Source organism: Meleagris gallopavo, chromosome 28, assembly GCF_000146605.3.
Source record: "Meleagris gallopavo isolate NT-WF06-2002-E0010 breed Aviagen turkey brand Nicholas breeding stock chromosome 28, Turkey_5.1, whole genome shotgun sequence".
Lineage (NCBI taxonomy): Eukaryota > Metazoa > Chordata > Aves > Galliformes > Phasianidae > Meleagris > Meleagris gallopavo.
Genome location: NC_015038.2, coordinates 48359 through 68145, shown reverse-complemented (window position 1 = coordinate 68145; position 19787 = coordinate 48359). Strand labels below are relative to the sequence as shown.

Sequence of the window (19787 nt, the reverse complement as noted above, 5' to 3'; positions counted from 1 at the left end):
TCTTCCTTGTTTAATTACATTGAAACATTCAAGTGTTTCTAGTTGTTGCTCTTCGTTTGAACAGAAATACTTATGTAAGATCACAACACTTCAGTGCTAGTTTCTATCAGCTGAACTTTCTGGTTCCAAAATATCCTATTCTGTTTTACCACTGAGTGCTCTGATAGCAGCACTCTGATAGCATCCGCTAAGAACTACGTGGCATATTGCTAGTCATTTCCAGGATGCTTTTGTTTTTAAAACAAAGAATTTCCTGACCGCTGCACCAATAAATTACTTCAGTCTCTTCTTTTTCCACATGGTGTGCCTAGAAATGAAATTGGACATAATTGTCCAGTACTTTGATAAATGCTAACTGTAACGTTACAGCAAAGAAAACTTTGCATGTCATGTCTAAAGCCTTTAGACAGACAGTAGCATAGACTTTCATATTGGCCATCAGGGGAAATGTGATCTCTGACTGCCAGGAGCTGATCTAATCAGGGAGTCAAGAGCACCCTTCTGGTTTCTCACTTGGGAAAGGACCATGTTTGAGCAGATGCAACGGTTTCATGCGTGGATGTTCTCTTCTAATGGCTGTATTCGAAGCTGACTTGGAAGGCCCAGCTGTATTATTTTGCTGCCAGAAAAAAAGTGCCAGTGGTTGAAAAGCTACTTGACAGCAAACAGAACGCAGTACTGTTGTCATCTGGACTGAATTTGGGAAATAAGCTCATGTTTTCAGTTAATTTATTGATGTAGAAAGTCAGTAGGACAGAACTAGAATATTTTTGGTGACTGACGTTCGAGTTGGCCGCTTTGCCTTTTTATCCTGGTTCTGATGTCAAGCCATGAAGCCTACTTGCTGTTCGTTGGATCTTTTCTACTCTAGCGAGAGAGACTGTTCTGTTCCTGTTGGCATCAGCCTGCCGTGTCCTGTTGGCAGTGCTTTGGGCAGTAGGTTGTTACAGTGAGAGTCCAGGAGTTCTCTGGGGAAGATTCGTGCATTCAGGCAAACTCACGTGGAGTGGGAGTGTCTCTCTGTCTTGCAATGGATTTGAAAGTCTTATGTCATTCCCCTCTTGGCATTTGAAGCAGTCACAGCTTTCAAATTGATGAGGTTCTGTCTGTCTGCTGTTTTGACTTTTTGTCTTCACATCTGCATTTTCAGATTTCAGTGGTTCTGGTTCTCTGTATTCCTTCTAGTTCTTGAAGCCCTTTTCTTCTTAGACTTCTGTTTCTACAAATCATACAGAACTTCCATGTGTTCCTTGATTACATCTGTTTTCTTTAATTTCTTTGAAGATGACTGACCTTGTAGCACGTATCTGTCTGGAGAATGAATGAGCAGGTGAGCTGGAGGCAAAAGAGTTGGACACCATGCATCTTATTTCACAAAGTGAATGTATTTTGCATCTTATTTTATTTTTTCCACTAGTGTGTCTAAAGTAATTTCTGCTTCCATCTTGTCAAGTGATTAATCTGCCTGTATTTTCCTAAGCTTTCTTGAAATTCGTACTTCTTGTTGCTAAGTAGGAGTGTTAATACAGTAAGGAGCAAAAATACAGCTTTTTCTGTTAAAGCTGGAGATAGTTTTTTTTTTTTTTCATTGTAGAAGGAAAAGCCCAGTGAGCAGAAGAGAAGGATAATTTAAGATGTTTCCTTGGGTTTTTAAACTCATTGTTATCTGAGAAGGACATTCTTTCTTGCTTCTTTGTGGTGTAATTGTTGGATTTGATGTTTAGTCTGTAGTATTCTGAAACGCTAAACCAAAATGTATAGTATGATCAGCATGATTTTTGCCTCTGTGGTTGCTGAAACTCAGATCTGGAGTTTTTTGATAGTTAGTCTGTTTCTAAGGCATAACAGCACTGGGTGTACAATTCTCTGATGGACATTAATTAAAATATCTGTGCTGTGTTCACTTATACTTTCTTTCTTTTTTTTCTTTCTTGTCTCCTTTCTTTGTTTTGTTAAGCATTGCAGGCTGTATGTACCGAGTAGTTCAGACGACGGGACCAGATGGAAAAAACCTTCTGAAATTACTCCCAATTTCTAAATCTTCTGGAAACTCTGTGCCAATAGTTCAGTCTTCAGCCATGTCAAATAATCCTAAAGTGAATGTTTCTAGTCCAGTTCATCTTGCTTTTAAGACACAGCTTGCCAGTACTGCTGCATCTTCATCTGTTAAGATACCTGTTTTTCAGTCTCCTAATTCTGGAAAGATTATCCTTGCAAGGACGTTAGACAAACAGGGAGGTGTTAGAGCAGGTTCTGATAAAGAAAGCTTAACGACAGAATCAGCTGCTGACATTCAGAGTAGTTGTGTTTCAGTTGATAGACGGTCTTTGCAGAATGCTGCCGTAACGAGTTCATCTGAGCAGAGTCACACTGCACACATGTCGGGAAACACAAAAGACAATCCCATTTCTGTGAAGCCTCCAGTACTGCCCTCTGGCCACCACCTCCAGATACCAGCGGATGCAGAAGTGAAATCTGTCCCAGCTTCTTTTTTACCGGCTTCAATCCAGCAAAAAATACTTGCCGCTGCAGCAACAAATGTGTCTGATGGAGCTGATAGTAAAAAAATGCCAATGGTGATTTATGTGTCACCTGTGAACGCAGTGAAAACAGTACTTCCCAAGCGTTTGCAAGCTGATGACCCCAAACCCGCCCCAGATGTTTCAAAAACATTGCTAATGACAGCTCCACAAAGGGCACATAGCTCTTCTGCTGAGACAGGAACGTCTGATGGTCAGCAGTGCCAGCACACACCAATGAAATGGATTGTGCGAGAAAGTCCGCAGTTGCCAGCGCCTTGCCTTATTCCTGTGAAGTCATCAAATAACGTGGCTTCCAAGATCTTGAAAACTTTGTCAGATACGAAGAATGTAGAAATTAACTCTGCAAATATTTTGTCACACTGTTCTACTGGTTCTGGTGTAAGCAAAACAAAAATCACATCCATTAAAGATAATGCTCTGGTCATGTGCAATGGGAAAGTCTATTTATTGACCAGGAGAGGCTCTGATGTTCTATCAGCCCAAGCTGACGTGCAGGCATCTTCCTCTTATGGTGCTTCACTTAAAAAGGGAACGTCCAAGCTAATTGATTCAACTGAAGTCACGAAAATAAGCAATAAAGTGGTGAATCTGGTATTGTCTAAAAGCAAAGGAATGCCGTTACCTCAGAAAGATCCTAAAGTGTGTACAAACTCTAAAGTTTCTTCACCTGGAAGTTTAAGAAATAACTTAAAGTCTGTACCTGCAGCTCTGGTGATACCAAGTGTTGAGGAGCAGAGTTCCACTGTAAACCAGGGAAAGAGTTTGCCTTTCATGGAGAGCATCTCAAGTGGAATGACCCCAGTTATGGCATTAGGGATGCAGGAAAATGCGTGCCAAGATGGCAAGGAAATGATTCATTCCCCCAAAGCAGCAAGTGCTGTTTTACCTCAGTCTGAACATGAGCGTGCTTTCAGTGAAGACTGGCAAAAGGTAACTCCAATAAACGTGACAATCTCAGTCTCTGCTTGTTATATGCTCCTGGGTCTGATTAAGTGAAATGGCTTTTTCATAAATTGACGGACAGTTCTTAGCTGGTAACCTGTCACCAGAAATGCTGGTTTAAAATGTGATTTTTTATTTATTTATTTATTTTTTAGTTCAAAAGCTGAAAAGGTTATTTTTTTTTCCAGTAAAATTGCTCTGTGCAAATGCGAAAAGGCATAAAGGAAAAAAAAAAGGCAGGGAGAAGATGTCTTTTTATTTCTTCACAAGATTAGTTGTAGCACATGAGAATATGAGTAAGCTGTTCAGACTTTAAGCTCTGGTTGCTCTCTGCTTTTTAGCATTGCTGCCACATGCTGTAGGCATGGGGTGAAGTAGGGAAACTTGGAATGATGTGAAAGGAAGACAGGGCGGGCAAGCAGAGGTTTTCATTCTGAGACAAACTGACAAACTGATGTTCCTCCTCCAATTTCTGCTAGCTGATAGAGCCAAAGGCAAGAGCTACATTTCCTTTCTTTCGTGCTGTGATGCAGTGGGATTCTTTGTCTTGTGGCTTGATACCAGGCAGGTGAAGCTCAAGATCTTCAGTGGCAATAGTGCTGTCCCCCTTTTGACTGCCTATGTATTCTTCTAAAATCATAGCGTAAGAAATATCTCAAAGGCTATAGCTGCAAATTCCGCAAACTCTGTACCTATGAAGGATTGCAAGTCAAGATTCCAATTGCTTGTGAAGACAGAAGGAGTTTGCCTCCAGGTGAAGAATCGGAAGCAAGTATATACTTCTGTTGACCAGGCCAAAGAGAAATGTCAGATAAGTGTGTGTATGCACACTTCAGGCATTTGTTCATTGCAGTAGACTCTAGGATCTCTTCGTCACTCCCAAAAAATTGATCAGGTAGACTTTTTTCTGTGAGGGCTTTATGATGCCGAGTGGTAGCGGTTGACTTAATATCTGTGAAAAATAGCATTTTAGTTGTTGGCTTTTGGTCCTTAACTTTGCAAGCCTATGGGTGCCAGATGTAATGATGTGAGCTTGATCTTGCATATTAAAAAAGCCAGTTCAGGTTACAGTGAAGATTAGATATGAGAGGTGGTTAGTAGTGCTTCGTTGGTATTATCAACCACAGTGCAAATAAGAAGTGTTTTCATCAGTCCGAAGGTGATGACATATAGAACACTGATCTTTTGTTATTTGCCTTTGATACTTATGGCCTTTAGGATAGGTGATGCCCCTGTTGCTTCTTTTAACTCTGTAGTTTACTAGTTGGACTTTGCATTTACTGGATATTGTACAGTGCACCTGGTGTTTTAAGTAACTAGTAAGAATGTTAGACCTATGATAATTTGCCTGTAATTCCTCAAAATTGGCTTACATGTCTTAAATGCGACTCGTGGAAAAGAACAAATTGTCATTAGGGCTTTTAGTAAACTAAGGCTTTTACATACGTGGAGAGATTCATGGTTCTCTTACTGTTTCTGTATTGCAGGTCCAGCGTAAAAAGATGTATTCACTAGGAAAAGTTAATCAAATAAAAGACCAAGAGAAGCCACATTGGAAACAGTATTTCCAATTAAGGACAAAATTTGGTCTCTATAAGGAGGAGAGAGTCTACCTTAAGAGAATACCATTAACAACCTACCGTGAGAAACCAGATGAGAGGGTGAGCTCCAGTAACAGCTTGGAAAGGAAAAATGATTCTTGCCCTTCCTCCTCATTAGATGTGACAATAACAGACCAACATCGGAAATGTATTAAAGAGGAAAAGGTACCTTGACTTTTTTCGGTGCTAAAATATTGTACTGCAGCACAGTCAGAAGGCAGTGTAAGCGTAGTCAGTACATAGATTGTGCTTTTTGCCTGGGCCGTCTCACCTCTGGATTTGTCAGGGGAAGTTGATAATTGTTAGATCACTGTGGGAGCTGATCATTGGACTTGTTTCTGTACTGCTGCAGAGCTGAGTGATTTCAGTATGATTTGAATACTCTTTTTTTTTTCTTCTTTTTTTCATTCTTATCCTCTTTACTGAGTTCAGCTGGAAGAAACCTGAAGAGCAAATGCTTTGATGATGCTGACCCTCTAGTTATGAGTGAACAGTGAAAAGGACAGCATTTATGGGAGTAGGAGCTATACCTCTGTGATCCTGATTCATATTTAGCCTTCTACAAACAATTAGGCATATTCTGTAGTGCAGTGGATATATGCAGAGAATCAAGAATTTTCCTGGGCAGCTTTATCTGTGTATTCCAAATCAGGCAAGTGCTGTTATTTCAAGGCACTTCAGACATTCACATAGCTAGATGTGTCTCACTTCACAGAAGAGCTATCCACTTTGTCACAGTCAGTGCTGTTTAAAGAAATTTGCTCATGTACTTGTGAGATGTTCAGTTGCAGTGTTTTTATAAACTTAGTCCTTTGTCATTGGATAGGAACATTCTGTAGTGCTTCTGGAAAGCTTCCTTTATTGTAGAGCCTTGCATTTTAATGCATGAAAGTGATTTTTATCCATAGAAAGTGGTTCTGTTCAGCCATAGTGTTCTACATTTTCTTTTGTATGGTTGTACTCTATCCAGTCAAAAGCCTTTTCATGTTTTGATAACTGTATGTGGAGAACCCTATGTTGAGCAGATCTACTGCCTAGTAAAGTGATTCTAAGAAACAAACAATAAGTAACTCCTGCAATACACGCCCAGTAACTGTGATCATGTCATGTCAAATGGTCCTTAGTCTAACAGAAGTGTCTTTTGTGTGTTTCTTGATCTTACAGGTTATTTTGGGTCTAGAAGAGGGTTTATCTAAGAAAAGAAAAACAAAATCTTCACTGCCAGACAGTGGAAAGAGAAGGAGAACATCAGTCAAGTCAGCCACAAGTTCAGGTACAGAAGACAGTGGCCCAAGTTCTATCACACTAAACAGAAGTGTTTCTCCTCCGCCTGCCTTATTGCAGCAAAGTATTTCCACAGACTTTATATCCTCAGCAGGCGCTGAGCAGGAGCCGTGCTCCCAAAATAGCGATGTTACAGACTCAGATATTCCAGTGTTAGTGTCCTCTGAAGACCACGCTTCACTTTTTGAAGGCTCATTCAGAGATGATGCTTTCCCTTTGACTCCACCAGACTTGGATGAAACGATCCGGGACGAGAAGATTAAACGACTCAAACAGCTCTTGAGAGAGCGGGAAGCAGCACTTGAAGAAATGCGTAAAAAAAATGCAGCAAATCTGAAATACTGAAGGTGGTGGTGGTCTGAACCATATTCATCTTCATCTCAGTGACTTGAAGAAGAAATTTTGCGTTTGAATGAAGATGAATATTTCTGGAACACAGAGGACCTTAAGGAAATTTACTATGTGTATTTATAAAAAATAATTTTCCTATTAAAGACTAGAAATAAAAGACTTGGACCACCAGATTGTGCTTCTGGGACATGTATGTGTATCAGAATACAGAAGAGAGTGTTTTTACTATTTTTAGCATATCCTCTGTATTTTGCATTAAAGGGGTTTCTCTATTAGTCTTAGAAAATAAACTTCCCCAATTTGGAAATTCGTAGCCCATCTATTAGAGACGGAGTGCAAATAGCACCCCCTCCTTGTAAATATATATTTTTTTGTTTTCTTAATATTTTATAATGCATGAAAACTTTTGTGAATTACTAGGAACTGTCATTTGTCATATAAGGTCCATGGTCAGTGTTTAATAAATGCTATTTAAGAGGTTTGGGGATTAGTCTTCAGGCAGTAATGATGCTGATATCCAGTGGAACCAGTACTAACAGCTGCTGAAGTGTACCAGTAAAGTTATTTAGGTACGTGTTTCCTGCAGTTATTGTTGTAAGCCTTTATAAGGCCTTTGACAGATGTGCAATGTTGAAGTTTGGTTGTAGGATTATTTGGTGGTTGGGTAGGGTGGATTGTTTGTTTTATTTGAATGAGTTAAACTGAATCATTCCTTATTTAAGCAAAAAAGATACATTTCTTTGTCTGTGAGTGGTATCTTTAATAATTCCTGATGAATGTCTCATCCGTTAACTCGATCAGTCTTTATTTGAATGTCTCCTTCGTTTGATGCTGCCTACGTTTTGCACTGTAGGAGAGAGAGAGCACTGAAGCTGTCTTTGCCATCGTGATTTTTATAGCTCTTCAGTGTGTTTCCCCAGCATGTTTTGTCATGTGGTGTTTGGAGGCCTTCTGCTCCTCTCTGTTGTCCATGTCACAGGATGAGCTAGGTTGGAAGAGACTTTGAAGATCAACACGTCCAACCATCAGCCTGAACAGGTCCCATCGCTAACCCATGTCCCTTTGTGCCACATTAAATGTTGTCACATCACTGAATTTTGTAAGGACTTCCTGCAGTTCTTTTGAAGTCTTTATTGCTGCTGCCATGAATGCACTGCTAACAGAACTCAGCGTTGCTTTTTCTTGTCTAGTTATGGCTATATTCAACATCACAGATCCCTGTGGAACTTGCTCTATAAGAGAGAGCAAGTGAGTTGCATATACTTTCTTGGTAAATACGCAAAGCACAGAGGCTAATTTATGGGAGGTGGGATTTTTGATCAGTGAATGACACCAATGAGGAAAATGTTTGTCTCAATTTGTTCCTGAAAGTATGGAAGCAGCGTAAGTTTGGCTAAGCCTATTTTGAAGTGTTTTGTGGGAAAAGTGGGACTATTGACTACGTATTGGGTGTGGCGGGATGACATCAGCCAGCAGAGTTGGCTTGCTCATTTACCTTCCCCATTGCATGAGGAGAATGCAGAAGGCAAGAAGATTTGTGGATTGAGATAAATACAGTTTAATAGGTGAAGTGAATGTTGTGCATGCAGGCAAGGCAAAATAAAGAATTTAATGTGTGCCATCCGCGGGCTGATGCTTGACCACTTGCTGGTTAAAACAAGACCTCGGCATATATAATGGTTGCTTGGAAAGGTGCACACAGAATCAACAAACATCCATGACATTACGTGGTGTGGAACATCGCTTTGGTAATTTGGGATCAGCTGTCCTGGTTCTGTTAGCTTCTAAGTTCCTGCTGGAGGGCTAGAGTGGAAAACAGAGAAAACCTGGATGCTGTTCAGCCACAGCGCTGTCATGAACCCAGAATGCTATACCATACAGACTGCTGTGAAGAAAGCTGCCTCCATCCTAGCCAGCACAGAAAACAGAGAAGCAGCCTCTTGCCTTGTGTCTGGCGCTGTGCTCACTGGTTGCGATGCTCTTCCAACAAACGTCTTCCATCTATCCTGTCATCTGTCCATCTTTACATTCTGATGATGAACAATGAAACAGATCAAGCTCTCTTCATTTACCCTCTTAAATCCTTCAGAATTTAAGTTCTGAGATGTATCACCTTTCTTTCACAACCTCTTTTCCTCTAACAAAGTGCTTGCTTACTCCTCTGTTTTCTGTAGAGATTATGATAAAATAGTGAAAATTCAGAGAAGAATCCTTGCTGCAAGGTTTTGAAGAAACATGACCAGTCAGATTTGTTAGAAGAAAGTGAAGAAGTTGGTTCCCTGTGATTGAATAATGGAAAATGGGCAATTCAGAAAGTTGAAGCCAAGCCATCTGTGCAAGATGGGGGCATCTCTCTTGGAGAGCTCTATTGGAAGCTGAGAGGATCTCTGAGAGCGAAGACAAATCTCTTGGTGTGCCAATATGGGAAAGCTGTGCCAACAATAGCAGCAAAGTGACTTAACAGCCCAGGACTTTGCAGGTCATTGGAACTGCTCCTCATGCAGCCATGTTGTCTGTAGAACAGATTGGGTTTTTCTGCACTGTTCGTCCCTTGAAGTCTATGATCTACTGAGTGTTTATTTGTGAAGTGGAAGCTAGAATATTGGGAGCACTGACAGTGCCATGACCACTGCCCTGAGGAGCCAGCTCCATACTTGACCACCATCTCGTGAAGAACCTTTTTGTGATGTCCAAGCTGAACCTCCATGCCATTCCGTTGGGTCCTGTCAATGACCACAGAAGGCATTGTGCCTGATGTGTTAAGTACACAACAATATGAAAGTCATGGATTTAGGCTATGAGTTAAAACTCACTTTCAAGCAAGCGTTCATGAAGAGACAGTGGGAGTCTTCTAGGAATTGGTGGGATGAAAGAACAAAAGTGGCAGTGAGTACTGGACACAGCAGGTTGGGAGGCAAAGACAATACTGGGCCAGCTGATATATCAGCCTAATGCGGTGGCTCAGAGTGTGTGGACAGAAGAACAATCCCTGCACAAAGGTGTTACTGTTCCACTAGAGGTCAGCCCACCAAGGCACCAGCACTTCTGTATGAGAACACAAGGCTGTCTGAGTTGCGTAGTGTGAGAGGCTGCCTGGAAGCTGTGCCACCTGGAGGGCAGCAGCCAGCTGCTGCAGACTGCTTTCATCAGGTGTGTGCACATTCACCTTTCAAGCTGTTTTGGATCACACGAAAGTGACCCTGGGTTCCCTGCAATATGTGAAGTGGACAAGCGGCTGATTTATGATGGCAAGGTTGGCAGCGGAAGATGATGTGGAGAAAGAATTTGCAAAGTCCTCAGCTCCCTGCACAGATGGACGTGGCAGGAATAGAGCAGTGGTGGTGCAGTTTGAAGAGCACTCTGGCAGGTGGAAGGGGAGAAGATGCTGCTCTAGAAACAAGGCACAAAGTGCAGGAAGTTACTGCTGGAACATCTGAAGGTCCACCCGGCTCATTACCACAGAGACCAATGTGGGGAAGGAAATCAGAATGGAGACTGAGTGTGGACGCTTAGAAAAGCACACGAGCATCAAGATCACATACAGGACTCCATTGGTATTTTTTCAGCTACCATAGTTCCTGATGTTTAATACGTTTTGGTTTTTTTTTTTTTGCCTCTCTGGCAGCAGAGGCCAGCTCCAGTGGGAGAGCTGGTGGGATGGAAGCATTCCATGCATCCCAAAGTGCTTGGCATGGGGAACACTGCAGAGAACAGGCTGAAGAAGGTCAGTTCTATGCTGCTTCTCTGTCGGGAAGTGATGACACACGTGTTTTTTAATAACCTTCATTTAATTTTTTCATGACATTAGCATGTGTAGAAATGTTACAGGCTTGTGTTCAATACTGATAACGTTGCATTGCTGTGTGGATTAATAGCAGAGCCCTTTGTGTCAAGTAGCATACAATCACTTCATTTTTCTTTTATATATAAAATAAATGCTTAGAAGTATGAACTGTTATTGCCATTACATTCCTGAGTTGTGCAGAGAACTTGTTCTCTTTGCCTTCATTAGATGCTCCCTGCTATCAGCAGCCTCTGCTCATCAGTCGCAAAGCTCTGTGGTGTGTTATAAAGGGTTTGTCCATGCAAGCTAACAACTGCACGCAGGGAAATTTTCTGTGGAGGAAAAAAAGGAGAGAAACCACAACTTAGCAGGCTCATCACTTGTTCAGCAGGGACAGTTGGATGAAAGACCAAAACACAGATCAGCTCCTGAACTATTAACCCAATCCTGTGTTGTCCTCCAGGACTGACTCCATAATTCGCCTACAGCAAACCTCCCGTGACTGCGGCAGATCATGCAAGTGAAGCTGGTTGGAGCTAGACTGATGCTGCTAACACAGCAGGAGCGTACCCTACTGAGGAAGAAAGGACTGTTCAGTGCTGTTCACACCACAGGTGTTCCAGCCTTGATGACTGATACACGCTGTCAAACTTAGAAGCTTGAAGAGACCACCTTGCATTGTGTCAGGCTATTGGAAGTCTACAGAAACAGAGCACATAACATTAACATTGATTTTACCTGAAAATCACGAATATAGGTGAGGAAAAAGCTGAGGAAGGAGAATGCTAATGACCACTCGGAGGCAGTACTGACAATGTGAGCTGTGTAGCCCTGTGTAACAGGGAGAGAGAAGGGGAGAAAATAAAATCAGTATGAGAAAGTCTTAGTGACCCTGTAATTACACAAACTTGGCTTGAACACATGACGCCCTGCATCTACAACTACTTTGTTCAGAAAGCAAAATCTCTTAGGATATCTGGAGTCTCTAAAAATGAAGTGCGGAACTCAGTAGAAGAGTCTGTTAAAACACCTGTTGTTTTTCTTTTTTTACTCACTTTTTCCTGGGGGTCCCAGTGCAACTTTTGCACAAGATCTGTTCCATACAGCCCACTGTATAAGACAACTGAGGAAACAAACACTGTGGAAATATGTTAAGGAGGATTCAAGACAAGGAAGGAGCAACTTGGAAATTCCAGCCTAGGCACTGGGGTGCTTCAAATGGAGTCTGTAAGGAGACCTGTGTCTTCTCTTGTTCTCTACCAGGTCTCCTCAGCATAATGAATGGTAACGGAGATGTGAACAGTTCCACATCGTTCCGTTTGACTTGTAGGTTGTTCCAACATGAAAAGCTTGATTCTAAGGTGCATCAGTCATCTTTGCTCTTTGTATACTGCACCTTGTTGTACCTCCTTGATCAACTTTAACGTCTGTGTGGAAACAGGCTGTGATGGATGTGAACCATGCTTATCACTTCCAGTGTTAGGTTTTTTTTTGAGTTATCCAGCAGTGGATAAGCAGTTCTAGGTTTCCTTCTGCCTTCCACTACCAGAAACAACCACTTCTCCCATGGCCAGGGACTTCTTCCTGTTACCACTTCTCCCTTATTACATGATGAACTGCTAATTTAGGAAATACTCAAACAATTTCCCTTTGATTCCCCTTCCACATATATATGTATGCATATATCATTATTTCTACGTTCCCCTCTAATTTTGGTTAGACCATACTGGTTTACAGACCTCTACAGATCTTATGGATTTTTTTTTTGGCATCTGTACAAGGCTCTTAACTGGAATCAGTTCACGTTGTTCCCTTTCAGTCTGCTCCAATTGTATTTGGCTCTTAACTGTTTGGAGCTGAAAATCTCATTCTTCTCTAGCACAAAAAAATCTCACAGCTGACTTCTTTGCTGTGTCAAGCCTTCTCCTCCTCGCTTCGTTACCGATAACCAGCCTGACCCAAATTATATTGTTTCGCAGTAGCAGGAATGGGAGCTTGGTGATCAGTGAGTTTATGGTTTAATGTTGGTTTTGGCTGCCAGCCTAGGAATAAATAAAATCAGCAGGGATTAAATAGGTGGCCTCGATTCAACTGCAGCAGGAACAGCATTTAGGCAATGATTTCTGGACTCATGTCTTTGGAATGTAAATTCTAATGCTTTAGATTGTAATCCTGTTTGACGCAACTGAGTCACGATTTTCAAAACACAGTGTTTAGGAGTGAACATAGGAACTGCTGTGGTTCAGTTTCCTAATTGTCAGATAACTCTGGATAGGAGAAATGCTCTGTTTCTGCATGAGTTTGCCTAGATTTCTATGGCTGCTTCCAGAACTTGGAACTCAAAGGGAATGATGAGTTCCAGAGCCAAAGGAAGGCTGTTGGGAAAGTCTGCCAGAAACTTCTTGCATTTTGACCTCTAGGATGGGCAAGGGAGGAGATCACGGGTCAGATATCTCTTCTGAATCAACCTTGGCAATGCATTCCACAGCTGCTTCTGTGATAAGTGCCAGAACTTTCAGACCTGCTCAGGGATCCAGCTGTATCAGCGCACTGTGCTGCACACAGTGGGTTGGGTTGGGTTAGCAGTATTTTCTTTCATGCTACATTTTCTACTTCTCCATTCTAGTAGTACCCAATCATAGAACTGCAACATTTTGTTAGCCTGTGACCTGCTAGCAGGCTTACCCTGATGGTGCCCTTTCTTCCTGAAGTTTCCAAGCTGTAAAACTGGATAGAAAAGCCATGATACAAGTTGTAAACCTAAGGATGGTAGACCTTCTGTAGCACGGATTGTCCTGTCTGCAGGTTAAACTAACATAGCTGCAAATACAATTGTGGAAGCTGCTCTGTTCATGGGGGCACATTGCAGTGAAAGGATACTGCTTGCAATGCTTGAGCCACACCAGAGCAGCACGGTCAGTCGGATCAAAAAGATGTCTTTGCTGTGAACTTCTGGCTGCATCAAGTAGGAGAGGATGGTCTGAACCAGCATGTAAATGGCCCCCACTCCAAATGTCAGGCAGGCTCCGACCACGTGGATGTAGTACAGAATACATTTCTATGGAGAGAAAGAACAGTTTGTACAGAACTCGGTTTAATTTTCAACTCGGGGAATATTTTCCTTCTGTAACCTGCTGGTGCTCCACGCGCACAGTTATCCTCTCATGTCCCAAACAAAAGAGTTCTGGAATGTGCCAGCACTTCAGAGATTTTCTCGGAAGCCCACAGAGTTAGCTGGGAGCCAACGCCTGGCAGCCCTCTGTATTGCTGCTCTGGGGATGTTCTTGCAGCTAATTTACAGTTCAGCTGTATGTCAATTACAGGAATTCATCAACGCTGCCTTCGTTATCATGCTGAACAGTAATACGGAAACTGAATGGAGGAATCCTTGCAGTTGGGAAGGTAACAAGAATGACAGCAGACTGCCTGCTGAATACTTCCAGCCAGGGAATCTCTGTGTCTATGAAGGATAATGCAACAGAAGACAAACATGACATGCAATTCTAGTCCCCCAAATGAGGTTAAAATCAATGAGCTTTAGCACTTCTCTGAACTACTGCAGTTTGAACAAGCCTCGTTTATCCTTTCCTCCTATCCCTGACTGAGCAAAGTGCCCCAAAAAAATGAAAGGCCAAGACAATTTGCACTGTGCTGGCAGCCTCTCTGTAGCCCATACATGTGGGTAACATTTTATGCCTTAAATTATGAAGTCTGAGTATCTGTTACGATCAGGAATTGGGGTCATGCTTTCCTCACAATCGCTATGTGCTCCTTACTAGAGAGCACAAATGAAATCTAAGTGCTGAATTCACAGCAGAGCAACACTGAGTGTACAGCTTGGGTTCTAAAAAGCTCATTAAGGCTTCCAAAAAATCCATGTCAAACCAAAATCAGCCTGCTGAGTTTTCTAAGACAGACTGCTGAAGCAAGACAGAGCTGTGCTATGGGAAATGAGAGAAAGGTGGAACTTCTCAAGAGCTACTTTTCCCTGGCCCTAATCCAGCAGGAGAGCAGTGAGTCACTGCAACCTCTAGTGGCCAAAGGCGCTGCTACAGTCCCCTACAGATTCCCCTGTATCAAAATACTGTACAGCTGTGGTCTTATCATCTGGAGACATGGCTTTCACATCTCCTATAAGGACGTGCAAGAAGAGTCTGCTTCCTGCAGAAAGAGAACTTCTCTTTCTTTTTTAATGGTTTGGAATTTTGTGACTTGCTGATTACAAATGCCAGTGGATAAAGAAAATAAGAAATATGTAAGAAACTCCAAATTCAAACTTACTTTTAACAGCTTTCTGTAGAGAATTTGATTAGAAAAAAAAACAAACGGGTTTTTCCCTCAAAAGTTTGCTTTTAATTTCCCCCCTCCCCCCATCCCATCTTATCAGTTACCACAGTAAACAAACACCCAACTCTGGACACAAACCTGGAAATTTGCAATGATGCAAAGTCCAAAGCAGCTCATCAGTCCCAGCATAAGGCCAATCTTATTAAGCTTGATGATCCTGGATTTGTCTGGATTCAAAGCATAGACTTGTTTGTAACGAACATACATGGTGGCCATACCTAAGAATGAAGAACCCAAATGCAGTAAACTGTTTTTTCCTTTTTTAACTGAGAATGTGCTGAGTGATGGGGGCATCTGTTTGAAGTACAAAAACTGCCTTAGGAAGTGTGGGAATGTGGAAGTCAAAGCTGACATAACTGACCTACTAAGGTTTTCTGGTCTCTTTCACTTGAAAAAGTACATTGTTTTTTCTCTCTGTAACTGAAGCACAAATAAGATGACTTTCTTAATTTTGCATTGATATTCCTCTTACCACTATTTCCTTTCTTTCTCTTTCTCTTTCTCTCTCTCTTTCTCTCTCTCTCTCTCTCTCTTTCTCTCTTTCTTTCTTTCTTTCTTTCTTTTCTTTCTTTCTCATGTATTTTTAGCCTTCTGGAATCTGCAGTTGGTAAGTAACATCCCTCTAAGTCACTTAACAGAAATAAGTTAATTACCTGAAATTTAGCTTTGATGAGAATTATGAGCTGTTTAATGATCTTAATAAGTAAATAGTTTAAAACTGTGTGATCCCAGAACCATGTGCAGCTTGCCAGGGACACCTTTCTCTACTCACCCAGGAAAGATGAAACATTTAACATGATCCCAAATAAGCATCTCTCAGGAGGTACTGTCCCTGTATCACTGGAATAAAGAAATGAATACTAAAAAGACTTGCAACTCAAGTTTCCTTTTCAGTCTACAAAGAAACCATAAGAAGCATGCTGTTCTTAGAATGAGGAATGAACATTTTTGGTATATTCCTTTTATCCTGATCTTTATTCAACACAAAAGGTGAAAAAGGAGTATTAAAATCTGGAAAATTATAAGAGCCTGGAAATCTGAAAGACCAAAACTAGAGGCACACATGTTCTGCAGATGGAAATGTAGATTGTATTAATGTTACCAACCTGATGTAGGGCACCAGAGGATCAACATGGTGGAGGACGATTGCAGTGATGTATGAAAACACAAATGTTGCTGCTGACCAAACAACCAAAGCCACGGGCAAGAAAGAGAGGCCTTGCTGAAACCACCACATTTCAGTGCTGACTTCCAACTCTGAACGCTGTGGAGAATTGAATAGAAACGTTTACTAACATTTGGCTTTTCTGAGGCAAACTGCCTATTCATATGGACTGCAGGTGCTGCCACGGATGGCTCTTCTCATCACAGAGGCTGTGCCAGGATGCATTTGTGCACACATAAGTGCATTCGGTGTTGCTTTCAGTCCTGTCCTGCAAAGCCAATGTGAGTATCTGACCTCAGGGCACAGAAGCAATCATAAATAAGCAGAAATAACATCTGGAAATGTTAACTCTGAAATTCTTAGAAGGTCACGAGAAAAGAAACCAGCGACCAGTGTCACTTTGCTGCGTGTCTTGGCATTTGTTGCTGCCAAAAGAAGGTCAGATGGATCACTGTGAATAACTGACTCTATTTTCTTCTCACCCTTGCACTGGAGAATCACAGATCACCTAGGTTGGAAAAGATCTTCAAGATCATCAAGTCATAACACTGTGTTAGAATTAACGAGGCTGTGACAGAGGACGTGTGCTGATAGTGACAATTTAACTGATAGTAGCTCCTATAGGGCCTCTCATTTCCATTAATAATCAGCTGGGCAGACATTGAGAAAACAACCTAAAATTACTTTAATATCTGCACTCATTTAGTGCCTGTCATGCTGTGTGACTCGACATCTGTTATAAGGATCACTTAAATAAGATTGCAGATACCCATGAGCATGAGCTGACTGCTACCAACCACAACCTTTGAACTCAAGAACTGATGACTATGGGTGGAAGAACAGTGCTGCAGTTTTACAGGTGGGAGGGAAAGGTCCATTTACAGTGGAGTTAAACTGCTAACTATGTATTCGCATGCTATCCAGTTCTGGACCTGTGAATGGAATATGAGACAGCGAAAAGGAGAAGAATAACAGAGAATGCAGATCCAAAGGCATCCCAGACAAAGATCTAACAGCATGTGTGGAAAGGCCAATAGCACTATGGGAATATAGAAATAAGTGCAGCACTGAGAGGCTTAGGAGACATGAAATGCCTAAAAGGCAGGAGATTAGCAAAACAAAGAGAGAGAAAGAGGCAAGAAGCACAATTAATAAGTTTCACAGGAGGGAAAAGAATTTGAAAATAGAGAAGAGTGAATCTTGCGACAGAGCAGAGATGATCGCCTCCCACACATCTCAGCACTGCTGGTGTGTACATCCTGCACGCTGCTGCTATTTGCTCCCAAGCATCTCTTCCCAAGGCGTATCTTTTTGCTGACCTCCTCCACCTGTGTGTCCAGGGAAGCTCACGGAAGCCCAGCTTGGCGGATTCATCAGCTAATGCCGCATAATGAGCATTGCTCATTTGCAAGAAACTCGTCACCGCCTTGTGCTTGTGCTTCCTTGAAACCTACAGTATTAGTGGTTCAAACAAGGCACGCTCCGTGGGACAGAGCAACAGCCACCCATGACTGATAGACCTTGAAAAGAATGAATTACGTCCTTATAAAACTAAAGGTTCAGCTGCTTGTAAGGAAGACATTAGGTATCGGATAACTACATCTTAAGAATAAAGTGACCACTGAAACTGCTTGCTTTCTGACCCTTATACTTTCACTTTTAAGCTGAAGATAATGTAGCATTTGTCCTCTAACATTCACTTTCATTTAAAGGCCCTAATGCAAAAGAGATCATAATGAATGTAACTTCAAAATCCCATATCTCAAATGTGTAAATTTGAAATCTGTATGAAAGAAATGTGTATTTTGCACAGCAATCTCTGTTTCCAACTTCAAAGCAACTTCAGGCAGTCAGTCTGATATCTGGATTTTGATTTGCCTTTAGCATTTAAATGTTACCAGTGCCTTAGCGTTATTTCTGAACTAATAGATTTTTGCATGAGAATAAACAAACAAACAACATGCCACATACCTGAGAATAAGGATGTTGAATGAATCCCTCAAGAGGAATCCGGAGTCATCTTTCTGGTGAAGCTCCCCATCCACTTCATTTTCCCCTAAATCATTGTGATGTGAAGGAAATCACTCCAGATGTGTAACTCTAAATCTTTTCATCTACACTAGTCTCTTTCTTAGTATCTTCTGTTAGTCACTGCCACAGGACTCTGGGTAGGTGCACTTTTGGCCTGACTCAATGTTTTTTCTATTCTTAAGTGGTTTAAGAAGTGAAGCACCTGTATGGTGGGAACAGCAGCAATGCAGGACAACAGGTTGAAGACTTCTAGATTCATATAACTTGTCTATAGAAGGGTTTAACTTGAAATGAGGAGCTTTCCAGCAAAAACCTGAAAGCAACTGTTCCAATGCAATTAAAATTGATTCAATGCAATTAAACTGTTCCCAACTGATTACTGTGGGTGTCCCGGTGATCCATCCCACCCCACAGCTGGAGGCAATGCCCTGCACACAAATCACCACATTTGCATGTGGTCAGCTGCACAGAGCAGCGTGGCAGGTGGTTGCAATGTGAGAGCTCTGCTGAGCTCCCTGTACAGCTGCAGGATGCTGTGCAGAGGGGCAGAACTGCTGGCCAGCCCTGCAATTAATTATGATTAGTGCCTCATCCTGTCCTATTGTTTTCAACAGCAAGGAGTAAAACACACTCAGCCTCCTGCTTTTTTTCTAGCGAGGCCCTTTGCCAACTGATGATATCAAGAACCTCTCTCTTCAGGATTGTTTTCTAAAACCTGTATCCTGTTTTGTAGACATGTCTGTGTGCTAAAGGGGGAAGTGCTGACCCTCAGGTAATACTTGTGACAGGTATCATATCAAACCATATTGAGAGCAAGTTGAGGAAGGGCATTAAAAGTACAGAGCTTTCTCTAAGCACAGGAAATGTGCAGCAGCATTGAGAGCACACGGAACAGAAACTACATAAGTAACAAAAATAAAAGACGACCGAGATCACAAAGGGCAAAAAGTTAATGGTGGAAAAATGGCAGAAAGCACATGTGGAAACGGGAGAATTCTGAATCCGTGCTGGGATAGGAAAGGCAGTGCCAGCCTCTCCCTGCGCTCCCAGCCCTGCAGGCGGGTGCAGCCACAGCAATGGGCACTGTGAAAACACTGCAGTGAGGGCAGGAAGAGAAAGCTGTTTGTGCTCTGCAAGGTTGGATGGGGACAAGTCGCAGGGGGACACGGCTGTGATCCCTTGCACAACTTGTTGTCAGGGTCAGACTGATAACAGCGGATAAAGGTTGGGAACCTTCAACGGAGCAAAGTGGGAGCGTGGGGAATGGACGGGCTGCGCTGCTCCCACGGCTCAGCGATGGCAAAGGGCTCGTTTTGAGCGTTTTGTCCATCCCAATACATTTGCTGACCCCCAGCAGCTGCTGTGAAGTTGTGTGTGGGGGTGAGCTGCTGGGGGCCGAGAGCTGGATACATGGATGGGACAAGGGGAGCGGTGTTAAACTGAGTTTAGGTTGGATATTAGGAGGAAGTTTTCCACCCAGAGGTGGTGAGGCACTGGAACAGGTTGCCCAAGGAGGCTGTGGATGCCTCATCGCTGGGGGCATTGAAGGCCAGGCTGGATGTGGCTCTGGGGGCATCAGGAAGGCGGGAAGGAACCGAAGGGGCGCGTTAAGCGGTGGGGGGGCGGAGGGGCTGAGAGGGAGCAGCCGGGTGGCGGTCGGGCGGTGCCGGGAGGTGAGCGGTGAGACGAAGGGTGTCTGGGAGAGGCAGGAGGGAGGACGGAGCGGGCCGGGACCCGTC

At 42.5% G+C, this 19787-nt stretch overlaps 2 protein-coding genes across 3 annotated transcripts; one reads left to right on the top strand and one right to left on the bottom strand.

Annotated features, from left to right (window-relative positions):
* The first annotated feature begins 18 nt into the window (after nt 1–18).
* On the top strand, nt 19–7816 carry LRIF1 (ligand dependent nuclear receptor interacting factor 1). Of its 2 annotated transcripts, XM_010724018.3 has the most exons (3): nt 238–3473; nt 4973–5251; nt 6251–7816. In XM_010724018.3, exons 1-3 carry the CDS (start codon nt 1971–1973, stop codon nt 6713–6715), a joined length of 2247 nt encoding a protein of 748 aa, XP_010722320.3. In that variant the 5' UTR covers nt 238–1970; the 3' UTR covers nt 6716–7816. The 2 variants fall into 2 exon arrangements, with proteins under 2 accessions (XP_031412801.1, XP_010722320.3); XM_031556941.1 differs by lacking the exon at nt 4973–5251 and having other exon boundaries at nt 19–3473.
* Nucleotides 7817–10320: 2504 nt separating this feature from the next.
* On the bottom strand, nt 10321–19350 carry DRAM2 (DNA damage regulated autophagy modulator 2). Its single transcript, XM_003212850.4, has 8 exons — nt 17989–19350; nt 15959–16116; nt 15625–15692; nt 14931–15070; nt 13386–13563; nt 11561–11643; nt 11244–11336; nt 10321–10837 (listed from the first exon to the last, which is right to left on the bottom strand). Exons 2-8 carry the CDS (start codon nt 16087–16089, stop codon nt 10730–10732), a joined length of 801 nt encoding a protein of 266 aa, XP_003212898.1. The 5' UTR covers nt 16090–16116; nt 17989–19350; the 3' UTR covers nt 10321–10729.
* Nucleotides 19351–19787: the final 437 nt, after the last annotated feature.

Excerpts from the sequence above, each read along its gene's own strand:
- LRIF1 (XM_010724018.3), top strand. The coding sequence starts at position 1,971 with ATGTACCGAGTAGTTCAGACGACGGGACCAGATGGAAAAAACCTTCTG. Across the intron at positions 3,474-4,972 it reads TCAGTGAAGACTGGCAAAAG|GTCCAGCGTAAAAAGATGTA; the intron begins GTAACTCCAATA and ends TCTGTATTGCAG. Across the intron at positions 5,252-6,250 it reads AATGTATTAAAGAGGAAAAG|GTTATTTTGGGTCTAGAAGA; the intron begins GTACCTTGACTT and ends TTGATCTTACAG.
- DRAM2 (XM_003212850.4), bottom strand. The coding sequence starts at position 16,089 with ATGTGGTGGTTTCAGCAAGGCCTCTCTTTCTTGCCCGTGGCTTTGGTT. Across the intron at positions 15,071-15,624 it reads AAATGTTTCATCTTTCCTGG|GTATGGCCACCATGTATGTT; the intron begins GTGAGTAGAGAA and ends CTTCATTCTTAG. Across the intron at positions 11,337-11,560 it reads ACTGGGACCCCCAGGAAAAA|GGCTACACAGCTCACATTGT; the intron begins GTGAGTAAAAAA and ends CCTGTTACACAG.